General features: G+C 42.1%; 1 protein-coding gene across 2 annotated transcripts; it reads right to left on the bottom strand.

The window, feature by feature from the left end:
* Window positions 1-2,291: 2,291 nt before the first annotated feature.
* Apip (APAF1 interacting protein) lies at window positions 2,292-22,853 on the bottom strand. 2 transcript variants are annotated; one of them, XM_059259456.1, is made up of 7 exons: window positions 22,684-22,853; window positions 12,165-12,265; window positions 7,984-8,032; window positions 6,392-6,509; window positions 5,553-5,688; window positions 3,208-3,375; window positions 2,292-2,471 (listed from the first exon to the last, which is right to left on the bottom strand). In XM_059259456.1, the coding sequence occupies exons 1-7, from the start codon at window positions 22,735-22,737 to the stop codon at window positions 2,372-2,374; spliced, it is 726 nt and encodes a 241-aa protein (XP_059115439.1). In that variant the 5' UTR covers window positions 22,738-22,853; the 3' UTR covers window positions 2,292-2,371. The 2 variants fall into 2 exon arrangements, with proteins under 2 accessions (XP_059115439.1, XP_059115440.1); XM_059259457.1 differs by lacking the exons at window positions 7,984-8,032; window positions 22,684-22,853 and having other exon boundaries at window positions 12,165-12,229.
* Between the last annotated feature and the right edge of the window lie 49 nt (window positions 22,854-22,902).

Raw genomic sequence — 22,902 nt, 5'->3', positions numbered from 1 at the left:
GCCCTAACAGTCATCTCATGTACTGAAGGTAGAGAATTAGTAGAGAGCAAAACTGACGATACAGGTGACGGGAAATTGCTCAGTGATGACCTTGAACACACACCAGTGGGAGATATGGTCTCTGTGGGCAGCAGGGCTAGCTTACCTGTACCGTGTAGAACATGCAGGGGCGAAAAGCCTATGGATGTTCTCTCTTGATGGTGTCTTTTCTTTTCAGTAAACTAGCAGTCAAGGTCATTAGCACAGAGTGAGTATGCAGAGACATGTTTGAACTTTAAGAAAGAGCTGTCTGGAAGTGGGTGGTGAATGGATGAGGATAATAAAATTCCCCAGCAGCACCCCAAGTCCACTTGACAGTAACACAGCAGTGTTCCTTCTGCCTTGCTAAGATGCACACACAGAGGATGACTGGAACTGTTAGTGAACGTTTGCTGGAGCAAGGAAAAGAAACAGAGATTTGATGTTCAAGGAGTTCATTCATCCTACCCGCAGGCCCAACGATGAGGCAGCAGAAAGCATCACTTCAGCTTCAAGGGCAAGCGTCTTCAGGGCGAGACTGGTTTCATTTACAGCATGGCAGGGAAATCAGCATTCAGAGGAGAGCACACAGGGAGATCTGGCTCTTGGTGAGGCCTGTTTCAAGAGTGGTGGGGGCTGCCTGGTCCGAGTGGGAGAACAGAAGCCAGGCTGAACAGTAGATAGGGGCTAGCCCTGGGTGAAGGCCGAAGGCAAGGTCGCAAGCATATACCTGTATGTGGTGCATGTGTTTTAAGAATCCTGGCAAAAGCAAAGGCCGTGGGAAGGTAAGGGGATGACCATGACGGGTCCAAAGCACAGTGGGAAGATGAGACTTAGATCACCCAGTTGAAGGAAGTGGTAAAGATGGCTACAGCCACAGAGGCTGAGTGGCCTGTGCAGTGGAATAATCAGATATTTCTCTCATGAGTTTACCTATTTGCTCTCTCCTGGAGTGAGGTGAGAGTTGGTAATGTTGGAGATCTGGCAAACGGAAGGAAGAGTGAGCAAGGGGACCAGTGATGAGGCTGGAACAATGTTAGGGACTTGCAAGTGGCCTGTTTGTCAGTCTCCAGTACTCACCCGAGATATGTGGTCCTAAGTCTGAGATGACATCACTCAACATGGTTGTTCATTTGTCCCCACCAGGCCTTGTTGCTCAGGTGCAGGTACCATGTAAGTGGCTTAACCAAGACTGAGGTCTTACCCAGGTGACTCTGACTAAGGTCAAGGGGTTAAGATGCTTCCCGTGAAGTAGTAAAAATACTGGCCCATGCACTCTTCCTTCTTTTTGAAGCAAGGATGTAAAGAAGAATGGGTAGAGACAGAGTCTGGATGTCTGGGTAAGGTGAATGAGTGGATAAAGGACATGATCTGGGGTAAATAAGCTGAAGAAGGTGGAAGTTGATGACCTAAGAGGTAGGATGATGGTGGTGACCATCTTTTCTCTCATTAGAAGTAGGGCTGGGGTATACCTCAGCAGTAGAGTACTTGCCTAGTCCACTGGAAACACTGAACTGAGTATCATTTAATTTGAATCTTATAACTGATAGCAATGTACAGCAAGTGCTCTATATCATGTTATAGGTTGACTGTCTTTCATTTTATGCTTGGGACTAGTAGTGTTTAGATTTGGGGATATTTGCATATACATACAAGGAGATATCTTGGGGATGGAAACCAAGGGTAAACACAGACTTCATTTGTTTCACATACAACTTAGATAGGAGGGAATTTCACACAATGTGTCTGTTCCTTCACTATGACCGGCCACATGGAGTGAGGCGTGGAGTCCATCTGTGACACCATGACTGCGCTCAAACTTTTAGACTCTGGCCTTTTAGATTATAGGTACTGAGCCTGTATAGGCAAGTACTACAGTCTGATTATAAGGGAAATCTATACAATTATTTTTATAACAAGTGTGAAGGATACACTAGTCTTAATAGTTCATATAAATTTTATGTATCTAATTAAAATAAGAAAGTATTCATTCCACAATTAAGTGGGAAATACCCAGTGAATTCTACTCTTACCAGTGTTTTAAAGATGAAAAAGAATTCTCGAAGAGTGTATACAAAAGGAATGAACTGAAAGGCAAATATTTTGCTGTTACATGCTTTAAAATAAGCAAATACCAAGTGAAAAAGGTTTTATTCTGCCTCTCTGCCACCTAAAGCTGTAAGAATATAAACAAATATTTAATGTGGAAGTGATTAAGTGTGACCATTGGTAGTATTCAGTGACAAATTAGTGGCATCAAGGACATTTTCAACTCATTTAAAAGCAGTCAAGTTTTATTTAAGCCATAATTAGGTTTGTTTTATCCTTGAAGATACTTAGGCATCCACTTGGCTCACACAATTCCATTTTCTCCGACTGGGAGCTGCGTTGGGTCCATTCCCATCTTCTTCATGGAGACAGCAATGTCGAACAGGTAGTCATAACACTCACACCTGCAGAGGAGGAGGAGGCGGAAGGACTAAGTAGGTCAGGAGAGAGCTTCCAGCAGTCCCCAGCACCACATCTCCCAGCATTAGCTTTGCTTTGTTGCTACATTTGCTACTGAGTTCGTACCAAAAGTTTCCTACTTTGACCCCAACAATTTTCAAACATGCAAAGGAGTCACACTGAATTGTACAACTACATCATTTACTTCTCGGGAAAGATACTACTCACATGAAGTTATATTTTTTATTATATATATTTTTATTATGTGATATATATATTGTTTGTTTGTTTGTTTTATTTTTTTCAAGACAGGCTTTCTCTGTGTCGTTTTGGTGCCTGTCCTGGATCTCGCTCTGTAGACCAGGCTGGCCTTGAACTCACAGAGATCTGCCTGCCTCTGCCTCCCGAGTGCTGGGACCAAAGGCGTGTGCCACCACTGCCCGGCATGTGCTATATTTTTTAAATAAAAGTTAAATTATTTAAGATCTGTGACTCTTTTCCTCTGTAGCAAACTTCACAGTGCCTTCCTAAATCAGAGCCGACCTAGTCAACACTTCCTGATGATTCAACAGAGTAAAAATCAGGTCCCTATAAATAACAATGACAGATTATTGAAGCTGAAACCAGTTGACCAGCAAACACATGAAAAACTTGTATTTCATTTTAATCCTAGAGCGTGTTAAGTTCATTTTCACATTTCTGAGTGTGATTTGTACCAAATATTCTCAGATTCAGTCTTACATGGTTTTTGCTCTCTCCCACGTCTCTCCCCACACATACACCCCATGACGCCTGACGAGCACTGCACAGGAATCTGGGTACTCATTCATCGCGTGAGCCATTCGTTCCTTGAGGTCTTTCTCTTCAGGAGTGTTCTCGATGATGGGTACCACTAACACATCATCGTACCTGTAAGACAGAACGAGACAGTTTCTCCCACTAAAACATCAATATTCTATTGTAATTTTTCCTGTTAGTAACCAGTCGGACACTCTTTATATCTAAACAGCACTCCACGTCTTCAACTTCAAAACAAGATGTTGCAAGTTATTCTGTATATCTTGTATGAACATCTATACCAAGAGATACCTTTGGAATTTGGCAGGCAGCCCTGAGTTTAAAAGGCAGAAATTTGTACAGCATAGCAGAACCTAACAAAGAAATCAAGATCATACAAGCATTTCCTTGAAGCAAAGATAATCAGAACATTTTAAACAAGAGATAGGAAATGATACATCTCATACACAGAAGGGTAGAAGAGATGAAACACTGAACTATATATTACATAGTAAGAATATTCCCCAATATAAAAAATCACCGTGCTTCATCTCTGCAGAATACCAAAATGTCTTGACAGGCAAACCAATCAATGCAGGTGTGGTTTGTGGCACCAGGATAGAAAGAACCATCTAGCAACAATTACCAGGGTTATGATAATCCTTTCAGAATAATCTCAAACCTGCTGCATTAGAACTTCTGTTTCCACTTTTTTTTCTCAGTAAATTCATGAGTTAAAGTCAGAATGTAATAATGTTCAAGTAAGCAACTTCACCACAAGTAAAACTAGGTCTGTTCTTGAGGTCACTTGTCACCAGTGACAACTCAGACAAGTGTTCCATTGTACATGGTTTTCCCCACAATGCCTTTTCACCAAAGCAGTGAGTAAACTTAGCAAAAATGCTCAAAGTGTTATCTGAAAGACCACTTTCAGGCAGGCAGAGACTAAGCAGCTATCTTGTGATTAACAATTTGGGCAACCATTATTGTAGTAGTATAGACTTGCCCGTGACTCCACTGTAGTTGAGACCGAAGTAATTATACAATACCGTAGTGTAGAAGGAGTGAATTGCTGGGCTCACATCTTTCCTGAAACTAGCCAGAAGAGCAACAGACTTACATTTTCCTATAGCATTCACCACACAGTCAGAAATATATCCAGGTGCAAAATAAGCACAGTGAGACCAGAAAACAAATTCAAAGCGTCCATCATTTCACCAACATGATACTGATCCTCACAAGTTAAAACAAAACAGAGCCATGGAAGCCCTCTGATCGACTCTCAGTATCCTCTGCACTCTAGCAGAGGCGTGTTGCTTCCAAAATGGACGGCAGCTACAGTAACACACGCTCACCTCACCTGGTAAGGAGGGGAGTTCAATGCTGACTTTGTTTTGCTTAGCTCTGTTGCTGAGGACTGAACCCAGGGCCTCCCAAGTTCTCAGCACATACTCGAGTGTTTTATCTTTTGTCCCTAATTTTCATAGTGCCGAGGAAGGCGCTAGGCACACAATAAATAGGAAATCAAATGAGATGAACTTTCAGCACACTGGTATAAACACACCCAACCTGTTCCCTGCAGTCACAGTAAGACAGACACTGCTGTGGTGTCTTTAGTAACAGGAAGCACTTTCCTGTGAAGGGGAGGGGGAACCAGGCCCCATCGGAAACCAGGAAGGGTGAAGGTTCAGAAGAATGCTACCAACTAAAAGCAAGGCTCAGCTTGTACCTGGACACTGGGAACCTGTTTCTTCAAGCCATTCAAGTCTAGATTTACGAATAATGGCTACATTTTTGCTGGCTGGTGGACTTACTTAAATTTAGAAAGAAGGTCATTGTTCTACACTTTTATGTCACCCACATCACAAATTCTGAAATACAGTCATTTATCTAATTAAAATGAATAGGAAGTTTTTATAATCAGGAGCATATTCTAGAAATACATTAAATCAATATAAAATTTAATAGTAGTCCAGTTCAAGCTTCCTGAAGACAAAATGGAAGTGAGATCTTGCTTTCTCAGTGCTGAAAACAGGGGCTACCCTTGCCCATCTTGATAGAAATTCTAGCCAAGACTTCTGTTCATTTTAATGGAGCAAACATTCCATTATTCATATTGCTAATAATTCACCCTGGCTGGGGAAGGGAGGAGGAAGCTGTGTTACTGAGAACGCATCTGAAAGTACATTGTTAAGTAGGGTATTACTGAACACAGATCCCACTGTACCTCATTATAAAAAGATCGTGGCCTGACTTATCAAAGAGAAGAAAAAAAATGCAAGCCAAATAATTTAATAATAAAATCATACCTGTAATACCCTCCTGAGGTACATTTCCTTATTCCTTTGATCATCTCTTGATGTGTAATTTTAAACTCCCGTCCTGGAAACAGAAGGGTGGCCAGGACAGCAGCCTTAGAGTGGGTATGAATCACTGCGCCTGCTCCTGCAGGATGAAGAGGCAGCTGCTCAGTGAAGAGAACTTAGGTCTTTAAGAGAAAACCAACATCTATACCTACGCACATTATGCATGCATATGTTTCATTATGGACTTAACACTTCTGCCATAGGGAAAAATGGAGGTGGCTAAGAAGTGTCCTAGTCAGTTTCTGTTGCTGTGACAGAATGCTGACCAAAGCCAACCTGGGAAAGGAAAGGGTTTGTGGCGTACACGTCCTGGATCACAGTCCAGCACTACGGGAAGTCAGGGCAGGAACTCAGCAGGGACCTGGAGACAGGAACTGAAACAGAGACCAAAGAGGAGTTCTGTACTGCCTGGCTCTCAGGGCTTGCTTAGCCCGCTTCCTTCTACAATCTAGGACCACCTACCCAGCAGCGGCACTATCCACAGGGGGCTGCGCCCCCCACATCAGTCATTAATCAAGAAATGTCCTTGGAGACCTGCCTACAGGCCAGTCTGATGGAGGCAATTCCTCAGCGGAAGCTCCTCTTTCCAGGTGACTCTAGCTCGTGTCAAGTTGACAGGAACTAACAGGCAGGTGGAATAACAATGGACCTTCCTCAGAGGCGATGAGAGAAAGGCTTGTACGTCTTAAGATACTTGTGAGCTGGTAACTAAAGTCATAGTGACTATCATTTAGTGAGGCCAACTCTGCAAATGTTCTTCAGACCAACAACTTTCTCCATACCTCTCATGGTATAAGCATTCATGAAAAGAGGAGTACACTGGCTTTTTTTTAGCTTTTTAGATGCTGGAGGCCCACTTATGTCCTGTTCATTGATGTCACAAACAAACATATCTTCTGGCTATTTAAAGAGAGAGAAAAAGAAAAGAAAATCTTAAAAATGACAATTAAAATGTCTCTACTTGGCATATTTATACAGTATACGCATGTGCAAACATGTTTAACATTCAAATTAAACATTCATGTTTGATTCCCCAAAATTTTAGGAAAAAAAATTTAAAGTTTTATAATGAATGTGACTAGGAGTGATGGCTCAGTGGTTAAGAGCATTGACAGTTCTTCCAGAGGACCTGGGTTTGGTACCCAGCACCCACATGGCAGCTCTCAAACATCTAACTCCAGTCCTAGGAGACCTGATGCCCTCTTCTGGCTTCCATGCGAACTGCATGCACATGGTACAGATATATACATGTGGGCAAAACGCTGATACACACAAACTAATAAAATAAAAAAATAAAGTTTATACTATCAAAAACTTTCTTGAGAGTTAAAAAAAAAATCACTTTCTTTTAGAGTTAGAAGGCTAAGATCGGATGTAGAAACAATTATGTATGTAATGATGTTGCTGTCAGTTCACAGACTTCGGCCTGCTGTTTCACAACTACTTCTCCAGGAAACCACATAAAGAAATCAACAGACCCAGATGGATGTTAGAACTTTCTTATCCCTTAAGAAACTTAGCAATGATGTTATTCTTCAAGTTTCAGGAGTGTGTTGACCTAGCTTTTTCTTAGTAATGCCTGCATAGTTCTGACTGCAACTTCCCAATGCCAGGGCTTACCACAGACTACAATATAAACTTTCATTAAGAGAGCAACTGCTCTTTTTTCTTGCAATTGATCAAAGTTTTATGTATTTGGTTAGATTTGGGGTATTATTCTATCATTGATCTAAAATGCCACTTCTCAAATTTTTGAAAAACAATAAATGAATTTCCTCACTTTAAATTGGACTAGCTTTACAATTGAAAATGTGAATCAGTTGTGTGACCTGAACCTATCAGTAGGACCAGCTCACTGGTCTAAAAAAGGAGGGATGAGGCGTGCTACTCACTGCTGCCTGCTACAGTTTTCTGAATGAGATTTTGAAGACTTATTTATTTTTATGTTTGCCTGCATGCATGTATGTACATCATGTGCATACCTGGTACCCTCAGAGGTCAGAAGAGGAGCTTTAGATCCCCTGCAACTGGAGTAACAGGCAGTTGTGAGTCACTGTGTGGGTGAGAACGGAGAACCAAGCCCAGGTCCTCTGCAAAAGCAGTGAGTGCTCTTAACCAGTGCGCCGTCTCTCCAGCCCCGATGAGAGTTTAAAAAACATGCTGGATACGTGGAAGATACTTGCCACCTTAAAAAACATTTCATAATCACTCAACAAATATTTAATAGTTACTTAGCGAATGTTTGTTGATTAGCTATTGAAATGATCACAACAGAACCACCCTTCAAAACTAACCTAACATTTTAGAAGCAATCCCACTTCATGGGATGGTGGTTAAGGAGGGGACAGAGGCTTAGGAAGGATCCTTAGCGTACCTGAATGCGTTCCTTTTGTACGCCTGAGGGAGCAATGTAGATTTCATCGCTGGCAACACAAAATATAGAAATTGGTTTTGTTTGGCTAAACTTCTGGTTTTGAACAAATAAAGCGTATCCTTGCAGTCTAAGCAATAACGTCCTTTATGCACCAAGCCCCACACGGCTGCTTGGTTGAGTGAAGGAGTTAGGGTGCACAGAATGAGTTCTAAGCGACTTTGCAACACCAGTGGCCTAAGAGAACTCGTGGTAGTTGCTTTTGTCTTTCCTGTTTTCACATATATGTATTTCTTTTCACCAGGCAAAAAAAAAATTATGGTAGCAAGACCACTATCTAGAGGAAAGGTAAATTTGAGTATGTTAATTATTTAGCACTTTTGGCATGCATGAACAGAATTTCAGTATCCTATGTAAAATATAGTTAACTTTAAAATCAGGCAAAATATATGCCTGTCTGAGAACATTTTTGCATTGTAAAGAACGAGGTTCAAATTTATTGCATGAAGTCATGAAGCTCAGAGCCCTCTGGTGGACAGTTTGCTAAATTACAGCATTAACACTCAGAATTTCCTCTATGATAGGCATGCAAATCTTAAAAATTATTTGGCAATTAAGTGATCACAAAAAGTTAGAGATGAAAGTAGGGTATTGAGTGTGGTTGCATATGCCTATAATCACAGCACTTAGGAGGCTGAGCAGAGAAGATTATGGGTTCAAGACCAGCATGGGATATGCAGTGAGCAAATATCTGAAACAAAATACACATACACATACAGAGAGAGAGAGAGAGAGAGAGAGAGAGAGAGAGAGAGAGAGAGAGAGAGAGAGAGAGAGAGAGAGAGAGAGAGAGAGAGAGAGATGCTTTTTGTTATAAGTGTTAGGCTGAGATCTACACCCTGTACCATTTCCCACTATGGTGCTGTCAAATATGACTTGCACCATAATTCCCAAATCCTCCCCATTCTCTCCACTCATAGAAAGGTACTTCTCCTCACTTATCAGTTTCAGTTCCAGAGCATATTAATGAGCGGCCACAAAACCGGAAACCAAGGGAACACAAGCACCGGGACTCTAGCTTTTACCACACAGGCAGAAATGCACAAAGACAAATATCAAAGCTTCAAAGTGAAAACGAGGATGGCCTATATGAAGCTGTCAAAATGGTCACTGCAAAATATACAGACATGGAACTGACAGGCAGGTCAGGGAAGCGAGAGTTTCTCGGTAATCTAAGGTCTAGATGAATGCCCGATAGGTGAGCAGAACCCAGGAAGCAGGGCTCACGCCTCCATTAGGTGTCCTGAAGCTCAGCAGTGCTCAGTCTCTGTTGTATGGACAACAGTGTGGCAGCCCTTCCTCCAGAGCCAGAAGTCCCAGATCCTCGCCAGCCTGGGTATCAGAGAAGAGGGTCTAGTTGTGCTAAGTCTGCTTGGACTGTTGTCTCTGGAAATGGGAATTTAGACTCCCGTCAACTTCGAGCAATTCAAAGGTAAGCTAAGAAAGTTTTTGACAGCAATACTAATACAGAAAGAGAAATATGGGAAAAACACAAAAGTGACAGCTTTTGTTTTAGGAGATAACACACAAAAGACTGAAGGAAAATGTGTGCTTGATTCTATAAGCCACAAATAGAAAGAACTTGGAAGTTCCAGAGAATGAATTCTGGAGTTTATTTCTCGATACTCCGTGCTCTTTCACTCTATGGCAAACAAAAGGACAGACAAACAAGAGTCCATACCACATCTGTGTTCAGGTGTGTCTATTGTTACCCTCTGGACATTAGAGATCACTGAGATATTATGTCTCAATAGCTCATCTACAATATGTGCTTATCAAATGTGATTCTAACAGCATGCAACAAGCTTAGGCTCGCACAAATTGATGAAAATAGGAAATGGTAAATCTAAACATCGCAGACCAAGCCTAAAGGCCATGGCTGCTCAGTGTCGTGGAATTACTTTGATGACTCCTATGTGTGTCCTCACTTTCAATCCCTATGCATGTCCTCGCTGTCATATACATGTGTGTGTATGTATATATGTGTGTGTATACACATACACACACACACACATACAACACACACACACACACACACACACACACACACATATATCCTGGTACTGCACTAGTCATGTAAGCTAGAGTGGTATCAGCCAAATCTTGAAATCTGTCAGTAGTTCTATATTCCCCAGGACTTCATTGTCTGTATGATTCTAGAACATTATCTACTGTATTTATAAGTCTTTTCAAATTTATTTGCACCAAAATTCAGACACAGAAGACAAAACTATTACCAGAAACATGAAGATGAGTAACGGGGACTCGTAAAGTCATTTAAATATTAGGGATAACATTCAGTATTTTACTAAAAATACCCATTTTAGTCTCTAAGCCCAAACTAAAAGCCAAACAATGCCTTAAAACTTTGCTCCTTCCCATTTGTGGCCTCTAGGGGGAGCTCCCTGCCCATTAAAAATAAGGAAAAACTGCACATGATGCAACTTTCCTATAAATTGATTGCAGTGCTATAAAAGCCATGACATATTAAGAGATGTGCCAATAAATGGTTTATGTTGGCCACACACAATCAGTGTGTAGAATAGTAAAGTTTTTCTAGAAAGAGAAGTCCTTTACAATTTCTTGCTTTAAAAAAATTCTCTTTCAAGTTTTCATTTTACTCATTTTAACACACACACACACACACACACACACACAAACACAAACACACACATACACACACACACACACACACACACAGAGAAATGACTATTTTAGCTCAGTTTGGTAGGAGCTCTATTATGCACAAAAACCATTCTCTGCACATGAAAATAAACAGTAGTTAACTAAATACATTTAGAACATGATTTATTATAAATCATACATCAGTAAAATACAGGCACTCAACTTTTAAACAGAAAAGTTATTAATAGTTTCAGGTAAATTGTGAAGCAGACAACTTGAAAACTTAGGCCAAACCACCTGAACGTCTGCACAACGCTGAACTGACACATTAGCAGCTGGGGTGACTGACGGTGAGGTGGGCACAGATGGGCGTGTGGGCCCGGCAGGGAACACGCTGCATCTGGACTCTGAGAGGACCTTCTTGTCACAACTGGACAAGCTGTTCACTAAGGCACCTTTTGCTACTTCCCACTATTGAATCAATATTTCATGAATTACATTGTAATTCGAAGCAGATGAAATTACAAAATCATCATCTTGTGGGATGTAATAAAATTCCTTGTGTTTAAAATGTTCTGATTTTATTTTATAATCCATTTACTATTATGAACTGCATATGTGTGTGTGTGTGTGTATATATGTAGATATATATACACACACACGTATACACATGCATATGTACACACACATATCATGTACATACATACTCAACATATAAATGTTTTAATAGCCCAATTTTGCTAAGGAAAAAAGGTGAATTGGAATACAGAAATAAAGCTCTGTCACTCAGTTTAACACTCAGTCTCCAGACAGCAATATTCATATGACATTTCAGGAGGAACACATTAGTTCTACTTCAGGAAGCCTCGGGAGAATAAGGCTTCACCATTTTGAGAGTTATTACCAGCGCTGTGTCTATTCCTCATCTGCTTGAAGACAAGACATCCCTGAATCCAATGAGCATTGGAAAATGATTCCTTCTTTCTATTTTAAATCCAGTGCCTCCAAGGAGGAAATATCAGCAGGTGCTATGCCCATTAATCATGATATTTCTGCTTAGAATAGTACATGGCTTGTTTCTGAACTCAGTAAACATGGATTTTTGAATTTTTAAAGATTAATAATCTATATTTAAGTAACTTCAAAATATGTCTCTGAACTTTTGAAGTAAATCTTCGACTGTCTAGAGAACAGTATAAAAGTCCAGAAATATGAACATACTTGCTGGACTGTTACCTACCTTCAATATTCCAAAGAGAGAGAATCAAATTATTCCAATTAGCAACTGGCATTCAAAAGCTTATTATGCTTATTGCTTCTGCTCCTTGGTTCCGTTGGGTTATGCAAACATCCATAGATCATTTAGAAATAAACAGCTTCAGTATCACATTAAACTGACTATCAGCTGGGTTTGGATGTGCCATCTGTGGTAAACTGACTATCAGCTAGATTGGCCATACCACCCACGGCTCCAGAGCTGAACTCAACTGGACACTTACCCATGCTTCAAGCTAATTCCTCCTCCGGTGCCAGTGACCCAGCCCAGATGGTAAAACTGTTTGCAAAGTTCTGGGATCAGGAATCTGGGGTGTTCCTTGTCCTTAAACAGAAGAGAATGATTTTTTAAATAGACTCTTTAAATTGTGTATTCCAGCAGGCATTTCTAACAAGAAACCAACTTAAGGACATTCAAGGAAATGTACCTAAGAAAAGAGGTAGTTAAGGAAACAAACACATTCTGCCCTTAACATTTAGAAAATGGATTTACTTAGTTATTTGGCAACCTGGGATTGGTCAGTGTAGGGGTCTATAATCTAATGCTATGGAACAAGCTGTAAGAATAAGGCAGGGAAATGCCAGGGGTCTATGACACCCATGTCAAGAGAAAGACAGTGGAACCTAGTTAAAAGGAACATGCTTCAGGCTACACGGGAAAGTTATTCACACAGAACATCACACTAGAACACCATACATGAGACACTGCTCTTGTTATCTATCCAACAGTCTGTGCTGGCTCAGTTTTATTTTTATCTTACAAATGTTCTGTTTTCCAAAATGATTTTAATATCTTCTCTTATTACAATTATAATAAACACCCACTATGAAAACTAAAATCAAGCAAATAACAATAAGCAAATCCTATTCAAAAGCAATCATGATTCTTTTCTATGAAGGCACTTTGTTTAAAGGAGCATATGAATAAAGGCTGAGGTAAACATCAAGCCGCATTTATACGTGTAACTCCAATAATTACCTCTTTAGAAAAATGATGTCATTTATTTCCTCCAGTTTTTTTCTTAATAGTTTACATTAATGGAAAGAAAAACAAAGAGAAGTACAATGAACTTCATTTTGGCAGTATGACATATAGCATTACCTTGAAAACAAAGAACTGCGGATTAAGTCATTTTTATAAATATTTTAAAACAAATTGCTGAAGTGGAAAGCAGGATTTCACAGGGGTTGTAAAAGAAATGAGAGTGGGACATCTTGGGAGCAGGGAACCTCAAAGCCAGGATTCTCTTCAAGGCACCTGAAAAAATTCTGGGGACCCGGAGCTTCAATTCTGATATCTGGACAGGCATTAGAAATCCAAGATATACTCCAGACTTGCACCACACAGAAAATCCCCATAGAAACTCAAGACTCAGTGGGCTGCATTCTCAAGGAAAAGGCAAACAAAAAAACTCTTGCTATGGAGAAAGCACAGGGAGTAACTGGACGGCTGACCTCGGCCCTGGGTAAAGGGGTTAATCATTCTTGAGGCCAGAGAAAAATCATTCTTTCAACAGACTGGATCCTAAATAGCTGAAATTGTGCTTTCCCAAATTTGCTTGTGATTCTCATTCTCTCCCTCTCTTCTCTCTTCTTGCATCTTTCTCTCTCTCTCTCTCTCTCTCTCTCTCTCTCTCTCTCTCTCTCTCTCACACACACACACACACACACACACACACATACACACACACAGATATAGATAGTTTTAGGTAAGTATTACGAATGATTGTTGATGAAGGGGCCTTCAAAACATAAAACCGAGAGCATGGGAGAGAGCTAGACATTTTATAAAGCTCAGATGAACACAGTCTTAAGAGTTTGGCAGGGCTGACAAACTACATTATGTCTAATTCATTGTTTACATGATGCTGAATGTGCTGGCTAGTTTTTATGTTAACTTGACACAGGCTAGAGTCATCTCAGAAGAGGGAACCTCAATTGAGAAAATGTTTCAACCGGACTGGTCTGTGGGCAACACTGTGGCACATTTTCTTACTGACAATTGATGTGGCTCAGCTCACTGTGGATGGTGCTGCCCCTGGGTGGGTGGTCCTGGGTTGTATAAGCCATGAGGAGCAAACCAGGAAGCAGCACTCCTCCACAGTCTCTGCTTCAGCTCCTGCCTCCAGCTTTCTTGCCTTGTATTCCTGCCCTGACTTCTCTGGATGATGGACTACATGGTGTAAGCTGAAATTAACCCGTTCCTCCCCATGGTGCTTTTTTCAGGTTTTGTCATAGCAATAGAAACCTTAACTAAGACACTGAGCCTCTCTTTTACTCAGCAATTCAACGAGAACATGTTGAGGAATAAAATGAGATAAAATGAAGATAAAACACATAACACAAAGCTGAAGGGATGACTCAGCAGTTAAGAGCATGTATTGCTCTTGTAGAGGACCAGATTCCGTTCCTAGCACTCACATCAAGTGGCTCCCTACCACCTCTAACTCCAGCTCCAGCGAGTACTGAAGCCTCTGGCCCGCGTAGGCGCCTGCATGTACACCTATCTATATACATGTGTGTGTGAGCACACACACACACATTTTAAAATAACAAAAACCGGGGCTGGAGTGAGGGTTCAGAGGTTAAGGCCTATGCCCTCTTGCAGAGGGATGGAGTTCAGCTCCTAGCACCCATGTCAGGTGGCTCACAAGCACTTGTTACTCCAGTTCTGGAGGACCCCAAACCCTCTGCTGGAGTCCTTGGGCATCTGCACTCATGTGCACATACCACATAGAGCTGCACACATATACACGCATTTAAAAATAAAATTCTAAAGTCTCTACAGTAAAAACACTCCCTACAAAACCGTGTGGCACAATACTTCCTTCCTTCCATTTTAAAGAGTTAAAGTTCTTGAACACAAATTAATTGCTTAAAGTTAATAATAAAATGGATTTCTTAACTTTTCTCAAGGAAACTAGCCAAAAATTTCTATGCCCCATATAATTTACTATTTCCTCTTTTTTGGGGGGAACATAAATGATATTTTAATTACATATTAAATACAGCTAATGGGAAGACTCCTGCAGTGTTCCAATCATTAAGACCAAATTTGCGCAACAAATTGCAAACATTACAGAAAACGGTCTATTATTACAGATCCCCCTTCCCTTTTGTCTTTCCCCAGCACTGAAGTATTAGAGCAATTAGCTAGCTTCCCGCTCCAGCATAACGACGACGATGATGAGGACGACAGGGCAGCACAGTTCCTGCACCTCCCTCGGCCATTCAGATCAGCAAGACATAATTACAGGGAAGTAATGGAACCCTGGTAAAGACACCTTTGCTGAAGGTGCCGTCACTCAACCTGTGCGGCCCAAGAGTGTGAACATGGAAACGCTGTCTTTACCATATAGGCAAGGGAAGGCTTAGCTGGTGTCCACTGCTCCCTGGATGCCAAGGGCACCTGTCAGCTGTCGTCAGAGCTGGCTTTCAGTGAGCACAGTAACTATATGACACGAAGCTAAGGACTCCCCACGATGAACTATTTACAGAAACGCAGCTCCGGTGCAACAGACACAGACTTGGTGACATTCAGCAGATATTACAGGCGCTGAAGTGTAAAACGCTTTCATGCCGCTTTGAAGAAACTTCGCCTTGACTGTCACAGAAATACCTAGGTACGCCCAGCAGGGGCTCCACTGATTTCCCTTCCTCGCTTTTCTTTCACCTTAAAACACCAGCATGTATCTGGACCCAGGGTTTCCTGGGAGACTCTGACACCACATAAAAAACTGTCGGGTGAGGGGTGCCATTTGATGGTAAAGCATGCTTATTAGCATAAGCAAGGGCCCAGATGTGATCCAGGGATGCTTTCTGGGTGCTGGTTTCCTTATATGGATCAGTGATTCCTAGACTTCCGAATTTCAACACCAGTTTTGTTTGTTTGTTAGTTGGGGGTGGGGTGCACGTGTGGAGGTCAAAGCATCACTTCCTGGAGTCCTTTCTCTCCTCCTATCTCTGCGTGGGCTCTGGAGAATGAACTCAGGTCAACAGGCTTAGGCAGCAATTGCTTTACCACTGACTCACCTCACAGGCCCATGGGTAGTTTTATTAATTTTAAGGAATGACATGTGGTTGCCAAGTAATGACACTAATTATTATTTAACTCTCCACTATCACTGTCTTCAGAAAACAGTGGATTTTAAACATAAAGATTGCGAGGAGAATAATGTCAGAGGAAAGGCTAATCTTTTAACTTGAATGCAATTAATTGGGGAAAATTCATATTTTCATTGTTCTCGCTTTGTAGTCCCAATAAAAAATTTCCGCAGGACTAACATTTGGAGGTAGAAGTTACACTTTTCCTGTTTGAGCTCCTTGCCTGCATTTTCTTCTCCTCCAGTTCATCCTCCATCCTACCATGAGTACTAAGCTAATACAGTACTTTGATCCTTGAGCTTGGTCCCTCAAATCAACAAATACTCAAATACCACTTCCTTGAGCCACTACATCCCTTTATGTCCTAATTTACTTTTCAAGTATTTTTTTCACATATTGTTTTATATAAGTCCCTCAGTTCTAGTCAAACTCCTGTTAGAATCAGTTACAAGATAGCTCTGAGGGATCACTGCACCCTGACAGTCACACTGAAGGTCTGCCCCCATGGTGCCAGGGCTGGCCGATGTGCTAACAGACCACAGCAAAAGTGGTTACTGTGCCACTTCTCAACGAGGTCATAAGAGGTGAAGTTTCAGTGTTGGATCTTGGGTTTCTCTCTCTCTCTCTCTCTCTCTCTCTCTCTCTCTCTCTCTCTCTCTCTCTCTCTCTCTCTCTCTCGGATCACTGGTTCTTTGCAGAGCCAGCCCATGCAGAAGGCCACCACAGCCTACAGTAGTCACTTGGGAGAGCAGATCTTCCTTGTGCGGTCCATGCTTGCTGTGTCTATTGCTTGGGCAACAGCCTGAATGCTTCCTCATGAGACCCTGATCCAGAACGCAGCTCGGCTGCTCCTAGATTCCTAACCCTGAGCATCTATGGGACACAATCAGTGCTGTTTTCAGCTGCTAAACTTTGTGGTGGTTTGCTGTATAGCAACAGGTAACTAAGCTATGCTTCTTCTCAGGCAAGAAATCAGTTTTCTTCATACTGTTCCTGCTCATGCTGGATCTCCAGTTGTTGCAATTCTCTCAAACCCTGCTGGTTAGCTTTTATTCAAGCAAAATGCAGCCGCCCTCCCTCCAGTTCTGTGTGACAGGCTTGCTCTCTGAACTTGTTTCCTGGCATTTATTATGTACTTCACTCCTTCACTCAACAAACCCTGAGTGCTAAATACATGATAGGCCCTGAAGAAAGAAATAGAAGTAAGATAAGATCCACTCTGAGGAGCTTAATCTAGTAAAGAACTTGACAGTTATGGGATGGTAATGTATAATACAAAATGGGTGGGGCATACTGGCAGTAGAAGCTAGAGATAGGGAGGAAAGGAGTTAGGAAGGGTGCTTGAGCTCATGAAGGGTGATGTGAATGTGCTGTGCAGGCAGATGGGGAGAACTCAGGAGAGGGGACTGTCTACAAATTAGGTTCTGTGGATGAAGTGGGGAGGCAGGGAATATCTGCCTCTTTGAAACGTTGAAAATTTACTTATGTATATAGGTGTTTGCCTGCATATATGTCTTGCACTACTTGCATGCCTGGTGCCCAGAGACCAGAAGAGGCATTGGGTCCAATGGAACCAGACTTACAGATGGTTATAAGCCATATGGGTGCTGGGAATGGAACCCAGGTCCTCTGGAAGAGCAGCCAATGCTGTTAACCACTGAGTCATCTCCCCATCTATTTTTGAGACAGGGTCTCTCTTTCTGAACCTGGAGGCCACTGTTTCAGGTAGCCTAACTGGCCAGCAGGTCCTGGGAATAATCCTTTCATCTACCCTTCCAGGGCCAGTGTTACAGGAATGTGGCCACCTCATGCAACTTGTGCATGGACGCTGAGGATCCAAATTAGGCTGGCATGCTTCAGTGTCTACTGAGCTCACTGAGCCATCTCCCTAGCCCTCATACCCTGCCTCCAGACACCTGACTATGGTAGTGGAGAAAAGACACTTGAGCATGAAAGCCAAGACCAGAAGGCCATGAAATACTTCAGAGGTGAAATTGCAGGAGTGACACCGGAAATGGATTTAGAAGATTGAAAAACTTAAGAGTGAGGAAGCTAAAGGGCACGCACAGTAGAAAAATGACTTCACCCAACTTGTCAATCATTTGAGCCACCCTGATATGCCCCTTAGTAACAAATCTCCCCCAACTCTGGAAAAGAAAGCCTGATAATTGGGTCCTTGAGTATCTTCATGCACAGGAACATCACTCCACTGTAGTGTGTTCTGATCTTTTCTATTACTTTGCTTCAACATTTCTTGGGGACTTTTGCAAATCAGTATGGACTTTTATTTCAATTGCTTGAATAAGTGAAGAACCTGGAAATATCTGATCCCGACCTCAAGCACCAGGAGCAACAAGAGAAGCACATAAAGGTAAAGAGTAGTCACTGTGGGTAGGGACACTAGAGACTGCTGGGGAAAACAGAAGTGCTGTTGGCAGTGTAAAAACCCTTTGGAGGGTGACAGAACCAGGATGACGGGAGACTAATGAGCATAGCTGTGGCATATTCCCTAACAACATTCAGCTCCTTGGAAGCACAGCAGCGTTCTGGCTGAGGGTTACATGAGGTCCAAGGGTGTCTGTAAATTTAGTCAGCCTTAATTACCCTAAGGAACATTTTTCAAAATTGTTATTCAGTTATTTGTGTGTGTGTGTGTGTGTGTGTGTGTGTGTGTGTGTGTGAGTGACACCTGGGTGGTCAGAGGACAACTTGCAGGAATTGGTTCTGTCTTACCATGTGTGTCCTGGAGACAGAACTCAGGTTGTCATGTTTGGCAGCAAGTCGTTTTCCCCACTGAGTCATCTTGCTGGCCCCCTAAGTAACAAATACTTTGAAGAACTGGATTTGGAAGCCAGACCAAAGTGGGTTTCATTTACATCATTTAGAAGTAAGTGACATTTGCAGGCATAAAATTCTAAAGACTCTTTCAGTAATGTTGCTATGGTGGGGAGTCCCAGACAAGGAAACAGATTGAAAAAGTCAATACAAACAGTTTCCTATTATATGTAGTAGTAATCATTTTTCAGACACTGTAACAAAATACCTGAGATAATTAACATGAGAAAAGGTTTATTTTGGCTCCATTTTCTAGGTTCCAGTCCATGATTAGCCGGGTCTACTACTTTTAGGCCTTTGCTGGGGTGCAGGGTATTCAAGGTAACGGGAACATGGTGGCACAGATGGCTCACTTAATGGCCAGGAGGAAAAAGAGAGAGAAGGTACACAGGGTGTACCGTGCCCTTTGGGGTCACATGGCCAATGACACAAGGATCTCTTGCTAGTCCCCACCTTGTACACCTTGTACAGGTGCTTCTACCTCCAAATGGTGCAGACCTAGGGGATAAGCCTTTACCATATAGGCCTCTGGGGACATTCCACATCCAAATGATAGCATATGCTAAGAGGCAGAGTTAGAGGACAAGAAGAGACCAAAGGCATAGGAGAGCTATGGCCTAATAGACAGGTTCTCTTGTGCGGGGGAAGAGATTAGGAGAACAGGGAGGTAATTGCCTTCAACCAGGGGAAGAATGAAGACACACGTAAATATATGATACTATCAACAATAGGAATTGCCAACATTTATTGGGTGCTTATTCTGTGACTGTTAAAACTGTATGGAATAATTCCAACCCTACTATACTAAAAGATGAGTTTGTCTAAGACTACCAGATACTAACGGCAGAGCCAAGATTTGAATCCAGGCAATACGGCTATAGATCCCCACTCCTTTACTTTTAAATTATACTGTAGATGGAAAAAAGAAATTAAAGTTGAAAAGTTTATATCTAACAGCTTTTCTTGTCATTGCAATTTCAGGGGCAACAGGCCTGGAGCCTGTTGAAGATGATGAAGAGAGACTGTAAGGTTCTGGACTAGCCACCTAAAACAGCACAAAAGGCAGCTCCCCAGAGGGACAGCACCCAGGGTAGGACACTATCATGTGTGTAGATTCACCGTATCAGAGAGCTGACCTAGCCTTCCCTCTTATGAGTTCTCAGCAGCTTGGGGAAGAGACATTCAAGGAAAGGCACTAGTTGCCACACAGTGAAAAGGATACTCAGAGAGGTATGAGAAAGAAAAGCGTGTGTAATGAACAGATAGGGATTGGTCAGGGCAGACATGGCCAGGGGGTAGGCTGAGTGAAGGTTGGCCGAATGCTGAGATCAAGAACAACAGGAGGCAGGGACTCAGATGGCCTTTGTTTGTCGTGTTAGTACAGATCAATCACGGTCACTGCTAGATCTTAGACTAAGTCATGGCCTCCTGCAGCTGCCTCCACCCCCACCTCCTAGTTGCTAGCAGGCCCCTACAGTGACTCTCATCCTCACAGCTACAGTGAAATGACAAGCACTCTGCTGTGATTCTGAAGTCAGAAAGGGCCAAATGTTTTCCCTCTCCTCAGTCCAGGAAATCAGAGGCAAACTGATTGCAAACATCTACTACTCATTAACTACATGGACCTTCTCTCTTTTTCAGAACCCTGTAAGAGGGGGAATTCTGCTGTGTCTCTGTTCTAACTCTGCTGTGCTGTGTGTTGTTAATAACCTTCCTGATTATCTCTGACACAAAAGAACAATCTGGGTCAGACCCAACCAAATTGAACCTTATAGTCACTATATGTAGGAGACCATGATAAGGTCTTAGATCTTAGACTAAGTAGATAAGGCAAAATAAAAAAAAATAAAAAGTGATGCCTTCCTGGGTTTTCTCCCCAGGTTTGGCTTTCTAAGGAGTAAGAAACATGTTCTTGGTAAGTTATACCTACTATAGTGTTTTGCTCAATAAACACTGGACAAACTAAGATCACATTTCTTACACTAAGAAAAGCCTCATATCATTATATCAAAGGGTTCAAACATGTATCTTGTGGACTATGCTGGCTTGTTTTATGCCCTGCTGGTAAAGACTTCCAAGCAGGTAACATGTAGATAAGTCTTAAAAGATATATAGGCCGGGTGGTGGTAGCACATGCCTTTGATGCCAGCACTCAGAAGGCAGAGCCAGGCGGATCTCTGTGAGTTTGAGGCCAGCCTGATCTACAGAGTGAGATCTAGGACAGGCACCAAAACGACACAGAGAAACCCTGTCTCAAAAAACCCAAAAAAAAAAAAAAAAAAAAAAAAAGACATATAAATTAACCATGAGAAAAAGTAGTTAGGTGTCTGTGCTGGCTAGTTTGATGTCAACTTGATAGAAGCTATAGTCATCTGAGAGGAGGAAACCTGCACTGAGAAAATACTTCCATAAGATCAATGTAGGGCATTTTCTTAGCAATTGATGGGGGAGGGCTCAGCCCATTGTGGGTGGGGCCATCCTTGAACTGATGGTCCTGAGTTCTATAAGAAAGCAGGCTGAGCAAGCCATGAGGAGCAAGCCAATAAGCAGCACCCCTCCATGGCCTCTGCATCAATCAGCTCCTGCCTCCAGGTTCCTGCCCTGTTAGAGTTCCTGTCCTGCCTTCTTCCAATGATGAACAGTGATGTGAAGTGTAAGCCAAATAAACACTTTCTTCCCCAAGTTGCTTTGGTCATGATGTTTCACCACAGTGATAGTATCCCTGACTAGGACAAACCAGACTTACAGCAAGTTGTTTATTTGATCTGTACAATACTTAGAAACCAAGCAATATTTTTAAATCAAGAGATTTCATACAAAATGTGACTTTCTAGTTTTCCTCAAAAAAGCAGAATTTAATGATGAGCCCATACCTCCAAACAGCAAGAAAATGCTAGAGACATGTGATAGGATGTCCAGTCAAGGTGGCCTTAGAGTTGTCTGTTGGGTTTCCTCAAAATCTGGGTCAATCTAAAATGCTAAGTATTCATAACATTTTTCATGAATCATAAAAACTACTTTCCTCTTTTTCTGTTTATAAAAAATACTTTCAGCTTCTTTTTTGTGTGTGGCTACTTTTAAACTCAATCACAGCTCTTGGATCGCAGCTTATCTTGCCAATCTGGCAAAACATTTAGGATGAAAAAAAATCTGTATGTCTATGATGACCTTCACCAAGATTTACTAATCTGGGGACATAAACACTTCTGCTATCAAGACATCTTAGCAATGATTCTGATATACTGCTTTTACTTTTCTCATACACCTGCCTAGGGATGGCCACCAATGACCTGTGTCGTATATGCAAGATCTCCCTCTCAATCTTGCCTAACTTTAAGGTTTTCTTTATGAATTTGGGAAAAGCCACTTATTCAAGAACACTAATGGTTGACAAATGCTCTGCACTAAAAATTTCCTGTGTTTTATTTTTAATTGAGACCTTTGGCCCGAAGAAAGGCTAATAAAAGGAGGTAATTTCGTGGCTTATCACATAGTATCGAAACTATTTATTCTTCTAGTTCTGTTGTTCACCATTTTCATAGCACGCAGAAGGCATGCCATAAGACTGTGGCATGTTTAACTGAAAGAAAAACCCATGCACCCTGCGGGCTCATTTTTCCTAAAGAAGAATCATTTCCATGATCTCCTTCTTCATAACGTCAAGTAAGACAGGCCGGGACAGTTCAGGTTGAGCAGCCCTACTAGGGGTAAGGAGGGACCTCGGACTGCCGCGGACTGGGCTGGGGATCAGGCATCCGGGGCGCCTGAAGCGCCACCCCGAGTGCTGTAGACCACTGTCCTTACCTGCACGCCGCATGGCCGCGAGCAACAGTCTCCTTGAGCGTGACAGCCAGACATGGTTCTGACAGTATGCTCGGTTATCCGCCGCACGTTCTTTGCAGGCCTAAGCGTACCGCACAAACGCTATTAAGCGGCCGAGCGGGCAGCCTGGGGGCGGAGCAAGAGCAAGAGGCGGGATCTGAGAGCGCCTCGCCTATTGGGAGAACCTGCGCCGGCGCAGAC

The sequence above is a fragment of the Peromyscus eremicus genome, chromosome 4 (assembly GCF_949786415.1).
Source record: "Peromyscus eremicus chromosome 4, PerEre_H2_v1, whole genome shotgun sequence".
Lineage (NCBI taxonomy): Eukaryota > Metazoa > Chordata > Mammalia > Rodentia > Cricetidae > Peromyscus > Peromyscus eremicus.
Note: the sequence above shows the minus strand (reverse complement) of the source record. Positions and strands in the feature narration are given on the sequence as shown.

Bases quoted from the DNA above. Each gene is read 5' to 3' on its own strand.
- Apip (XM_059259456.1), bottom strand. From the start codon at position 22,737: ATGTCTGGCTGTCACGCTCAAGGAGACTGTTGCTCGCGGCCATGCGGC. The intron at 6,510-7,983 runs GTACGCTAAGGA...CTCTTTAAATAG, and splicing joins TACAAAAGGAACGCATTCAG to CCAGAAGATATGTTTGTTTG. The intron at 2,472-3,207 runs GTAAGACTGAAT...CCTCCTCTGCAG, and splicing joins TGGGAGAGAGCAAAAACCAT to GTGTGAGTGTTATGACTACC.